This window comes from Crocodylus porosus, unplaced genomic scaffold (assembly GCF_001723895.1).
Source record: "Crocodylus porosus isolate Cpor-Errol unplaced genomic scaffold, CroPor_comp1, whole genome shotgun sequence".
In the NCBI taxonomy this organism is placed as follows: domain Eukaryota; kingdom Metazoa; phylum Chordata; order Crocodylia; family Crocodylidae; genus Crocodylus; species Crocodylus porosus.
In genome coordinates, this window is record NW_017728943.1 from 38,373,511 (window position 1) to 38,379,314 (window position 5,804).

Genomic DNA, 5,804 nt, shown 5'->3' on the forward strand with positions numbered 1-5,804 from the left:
ATTTTGGAGTAATGCCTGCAACCTACAGAACATATGGGGGCTGTCTCACATACACCATTGTCTCTGTTTACTACAATACTTTGTTACTGTTTGTTTTTGATTAAATTGCAGAGTGCTAGATTCATTTCCCATGACACGGGAATAACAAAACACAAAATAAGAGGGAGCTGAAAAACATGTGCTTGCTAGTTACTGTCACCGTCAGCAAGTTTGTAGGCTGGCAGTAGTACCCCGGCTGCCTTAACAGAACTTAGTTAAGTAATCTTGTTTCTCTTGCATAAGCTTTTGCTTTCAAGATGCCTCAGCCAATCCTGTGCTGAGCAAAAAGCTTATTTAATACCCACTACTTTCTAAATAATGCATGATATTGATCTTCCTAAACGTGTATAAATTCCTGTATACGGGGGTTTGAGAGGTGCAATTCCTAAAGACAAAGTGAAACTCCAGCTTTGAGAGTAGCAAAACCACAGCTAAAAGGCATTGCAAAGATCAGCTTTGGGAGGAAAAATGTGAGTAATATTTCTTAATATTCTGAACAGTGTGTGTGACCTCTAATTGCAAATGGGAAAATGAGGAAGACCTTTATGTCCACCATGAATCAAAAGGAGGCAGGAGGTGAAAGGTAGCTAATGAAAATAGTAAATCTTAAAATAATATCTCACTCCCAGATTTCTAGAAGGAAGTATTTGTTTACCTAGTGCTCTGTAAGCCAAACGTCTTTCAAATATGCCAGTAAAGAGGGGTGATCCTAGATTATGAGCCTAGCTAGACCATTGCAAATCCAGAAAATGTTTGCTTGAGATGATGGAATGTCTCCAGATTTATGGTGGCACAATCCAGATAAGACTCTGATCCTTTCATTTGAATGATCTCTCTTGCACAGGAGATCAAGTACTTTAATTGAAAGAAATTGATAATAAAAATGTACATGTCTGATAGAGGAAAACAACACGGGACAAAGCTAGTATGGATATAACAGAGGAAAAGGAAGTCTGTTTTGCCAGTTCCAGATGATGTATTTGAGTGTGGTTTAACTTGTGATCAAAGCATAGTACTAAAAAACTGCCCACTCAAGTGTGAAGTGGATTTTACTAGTTTCTCTCTTAATCAATACAGCACTAGTCACTTGTTATTTCTCATCACATTTAAAGGAATTGCAGTTACTACTCAAATGAGCCATAAAACTCTAGTGTCAGTGGAATAGAGAAAAAACATATGCCTAAAATATGAAAATGTAAGAGTCATAATATATTTTGTAGATGTCAAATCCTTGCCTAAAAGATATAATCAAGGTTTCCCAAATAACATCACCTTTTTGAAAATGTGATGCAGATTTTTAAAATCTAAAAATACCTTGAGACTGTGAAAGCACTTCATATCTTATTTCTGGCTTATAGATGGAATGGTAATGCCACAGTTAAAAGAAATGACTACTTTGTAGGAATCACAGTATGAAAGAGATAGACACAAAAGAGCTGTATGAAAGTAAAATGAACCAGTAAAGGTGGAGTATGACATTTTCTAAGTTTCTGCTTTACTTCTGAAGTGGGCAAAAAGGCAGGCCCGCCTGAGGGAGCACAAATACAATGGCAATGAAAACAAGACCAAGTTGCAGGCCCTTGTACAGGTGTTTGTGAACTGTTCCATTCATAAAAACCCTTGCTTTATAGCGACAGGTGAGTCTGATCTATACTGCCCCTTCTGCATTGCTCCTCTGAATAAGTTGGATTCAGATTGCCCATGTAGCCTGGTTGCTCTGATTGTACTCTGCCCGTCTGGAATTGTGTTGCCTGCGGAAGGCGTTACCTTTGCATTCAGCATACTGCCTCTATAGCACTGGGGTGTGTTCGGTACACAGATGATACTGGTCAGGGCTTAGCTTTCCTAAAGCCAGGTATGCCTGCTTGAGTGATGTTAGCATAGATTCTCCTGAATCACAGATGTGTAGTAAGGGAAGTGAGAGTTCAATCATGGATCAAGAAAATACCACATGCAGCAGACAAGGGACAAGATCTCAGCTCTTACTGCTTAGGGGAGGGAGGAGAGTAATAGCTAAATAATCCTCTGCTTTTTCTGTCACAACATTCCACTGTTTCCCTACTGTGTGTGTATAATATGTGTGCGCACACGCGTGTGCTCAGACAAGCGGTGGAAGAAAGCTTAGTTTAACTCTTGGCTGTGTCTCCTTGGTCCTCCTTCAGCTCCAGGAGGTGCCAGTGCAGTTGCAATGCCCATAGCAATAATAGAGGAAGAACACGCAGTCCCCAGTGACAGTTCAGGAGGGGGTCCAACTGTTTTTTGCCTTTTTGGCTAAGCTCAGGTCTGGTATCAGTGTAAAGTAAAAATAATTTTTTATCAAGAGTTATACCAAGGATGAACAGGCCCAGTGGGAGTTTTGCTCCTGCAGCAGCACCAGCTCTCCCTCTGCCTGCCTTCCCCACCCCAATTTCTGATCTGCTAGAGCTAGATGGTTCTTTCTTCAGCTTTCCAAGCTTTACTGCACTGCCAGGAGGGCTAGAAACTTGCTCTTTATATAAGAACAAGCACTAAGATTCTGGACATCTTTACACTCCAACAGTTTCTTGCTGCCAGAAGAGCCCCTTGGGTCTTCAAACAGCCATGCATAAAGTAAAGCTATCGTTAGCCTGCTCTAATTTACGTTGCAGATTAATACGGCCCCTGGGTGTCCTAAGAACTAAGAGTAAGACACCTTTGGCCTGCTTCCATATACTGATCTTGCAGGAAGCAGAGCTCACGAGGGCAGTGAATATAAAGTGTTGCCAACTCTCATGATTTTTGACATTGTTCTTAAAGTCTGCACTTTGGGAATGTGAAAAACTGAGCTCTTTCTTTTACATATATATCTATATAGATATATATATACACACACATAAATATAAATATATATAAAAGAAAGAGCTCAGGTTTTCACATTCCTGAAGTGTAGACTTTGAGAATAATGCCAAAAATCATGAGAGTTGGCAATAACCTACAGCTCACAGGGCCTGATTATCATCCCATTTATACCAGGGGATTTCTGCAACAAATCCCATAAGTCAGTTAAGTTACAGTGGAGCAACAGTTCTCAGACTGGGTAAGACCAAAGCCTCAGCATCTACTGGAATCTGCCATTATGCTCTAGGGATTTTCAGCTTTCATTAAAATGTGAGTTTCTAGCCCTATGTTTGCAATAAAAATCTTCCAAATGTAGTATAAGTATCTGTAACCGTAGCAGTGATATCTGCCTGCGCCTGCAGAATACCTTGAAACAAGAGCTACTTGGACCCTAATGAGATGTTGCACATTGATGATAACATGATTGCCAGTTGCTCCTTATTTCGTCATTGATCAAACTAGGTAGAAAGTATGGGATAAATATTAATTTTCTAAGTTTTTTAGGGGCCCTGCGGGCCAGATGGGATGGTCTGGCAGGCCGTATCCGGCCCATGGGCCAGATTTTACCCACCCCTGATCTAAACAGTACAAATAACAAGACCAGTGAACACACGGCATTGTGTTTGCATGTGGTTACCAGAATACCAACCTTTCTAAGGCTTTGGGAACTTGCTCTGGTTGCTAGTTTATACTAAGCCCAGGCCACTGCATTTTCATATGTATCCTCACTCATGCTATCTCAAGTAAGCTAGCACAAATACTCTAGTACAGCGGTTTCCAATCTCTGGTACCTGTACCACCAGTGATACTCAGACTACCTGTCAGTGGTACACAGTAATGGATTTATTATAATTACTTTATATGACAAAAATTTGCTGGTGGTACTTAAGGCTGAACTGGAAAATTTGCTGGTGTTACTTCTGGTTGTATCATTTTAAATTGGCGGTGCGCAATCTGTCAGAGTTTGGGAATCGCTTCTCTAGTGTGTCTTTCAGTTATAACTTCATTTTGCTCTGAAAACATTCTCTGAGGGTCACATGTCCCTTTGATGCATTGATCTGATGGAGCCTCTGACTCCCCTGGAGATACAAGGCCATGGAGGTGGCCCAAGTTATACAAACATGCAGGGGACTGAAATCTATTTTGCCTCCATCTCTTATTCTCATTTTCCTTTTCAGCCTGCAAGATGTTTACACACAACAAACTGAAGATCTTTATAATGTTTCTGACTTTTGCCATCTACATAATCACGGTGGTGTTTAATGTTGGAGCTGGTACAGGACTCTTCAAAGGTAATGCAAGCAGCAGTTGCTATTTCTGCCCCGTCGTTTTTATTCCAGTGACCCACTACTCCTTGTGTTCCAGTTCAGGGGGTTTATGAATGAGGTACTTAGTGGCAGGGGTTCTGCTTCATCCAGTATTTAAGTTGGAGCAGTTTTACTACATTACTATTGTTCCTGCTGTCCTGTGAAATGTTCTCTTGTTGAAAAGGCTCCAACTGTACATGTATCCATACCCTAAGAAATGGTGGGAGCTGCCCTTCTTCAGAAAGTAGCAGAGGACATCCTGGCAAAAGCCTTTTGGAACTCCCATCAGCACGAAATCAGTATGCCAGCTTCTACTCTGCTCCTTTACACAATTTGGCTTATACCTCCCACTCAGCCAGCTTTACTGTCCTGTGTGTAGGGGACTTACGCAATGGCCCCATTGCCTCCTCATTCCCTTGGGCCATGAACCCTGCAGAAGGGAAACCCTCATGGGGCACTGGCTGCAATTCAGCCTGGCCTATATGAGCCTCAGCCAAAGTCCCACAGAGCTAGAGGCCATGTTTCTTTTAACCCTGGTGGGCTTTGGATTAGGGCGTGACACACATAACAGAGACTTTTGCATCCTCTGTACTCACTGGGCACATCTACATGAGACTCTTACTAGGCTTTAGTCTAATAACACTGCGCATTAGCATTCTGGTTAAAAACCATGCTAATAGCTTGCTGCACAGTGTTGTTAGGCTAATGCACAGTCAGTATCACAATATAACTATAAGCCGGCACTACTGTGCAGTAACTCTACCTACTCTGCATTTAGTTAGTACTTTATTAAGCAAGTACTAAACTAAATACACAATATCTAAGGAGCATTAATGAACATGTAGATGTGCCCACTAAGTTTCCACGTAGCAGCTGTGTAGCACCCGGGGCCTTGGCAGCAGGAAAGGACATCTACTTTCTGTGGTTTTTATACAGAGCAGTGCCACCAGCTTTCCACTCGGGACGAGGGAGAGTTTGTCAGGTATGGATGTTGCTTAGAATCATAGAAAATGAGGGTTGGAAGGGACCTCAGGAGGGCATCTAGTCCAACCCCCTGCTCAAAGCAGGACCATCCCCAACTAGATCATCCCAGCCAAAGCTTTGTCTAGCCAAGTCTTGAAAACCTTCAAGGATGGAGAGTCCACTATCTCTCTTGGGAGCCTGTTCCAGTGTTTTACCACCCACATGGTGAGAAATTTTTTCCTATATCTAACCTAAACTTCCCTTGCTGCAGCTTGAGACCATTGCTCCTTGTTCTGTCATCTGCCACCACTGAGAACAGTTCAGCTCTATCCTCTTTTGAACCCTCCTTCAGGTACTTGAAGGGTGCTATTAAATCCCCCCTCAGTCTTCTCTTCTCTAGACTAAAGCAGTTGAGTTGAGGAAGGCAGGAAAAGCATCCAAGAAACCTTCATGGCTGATCATGGATATCCAGGCTGGCCTGAGGGCAAAGAAAAAATCGTACTGGCGGTGGAAGCAGGGGGCACGGACCAAGGAGGAGTACACCTCCCTGACCTGAGCTTGTAGGGATTTGGTAAGGAAGGCTAAAGCAGCACTGGAGCTTAGATTAGCTTCTGGGATTAAGGATAACAAAAAGTCCTT

General features: G+C 42.3%; 1 protein-coding gene across 1 annotated transcript in view; it reads left to right on the forward strand.

The window, feature by feature from the left end:
* Positions 1-220: 220 nt before the first annotated feature.
* Positions 221-5,804, forward strand: part of LOC109319549 — a 16,358-nt gene continuing 10,774 nt past the window's right edge. The window contains exons 1-2 of the mRNA XM_019549181.1: positions 221-509; positions 4,074-4,187. Of these exons, the coding sequence (XP_019404726.1) occupies positions 4,082-4,187 (106 nt within the window). The 5' untranslated portion in view covers positions 221-509; positions 4,074-4,081. The remainder of the gene's footprint in view (positions 510-4,073; positions 4,188-5,804) is intronic.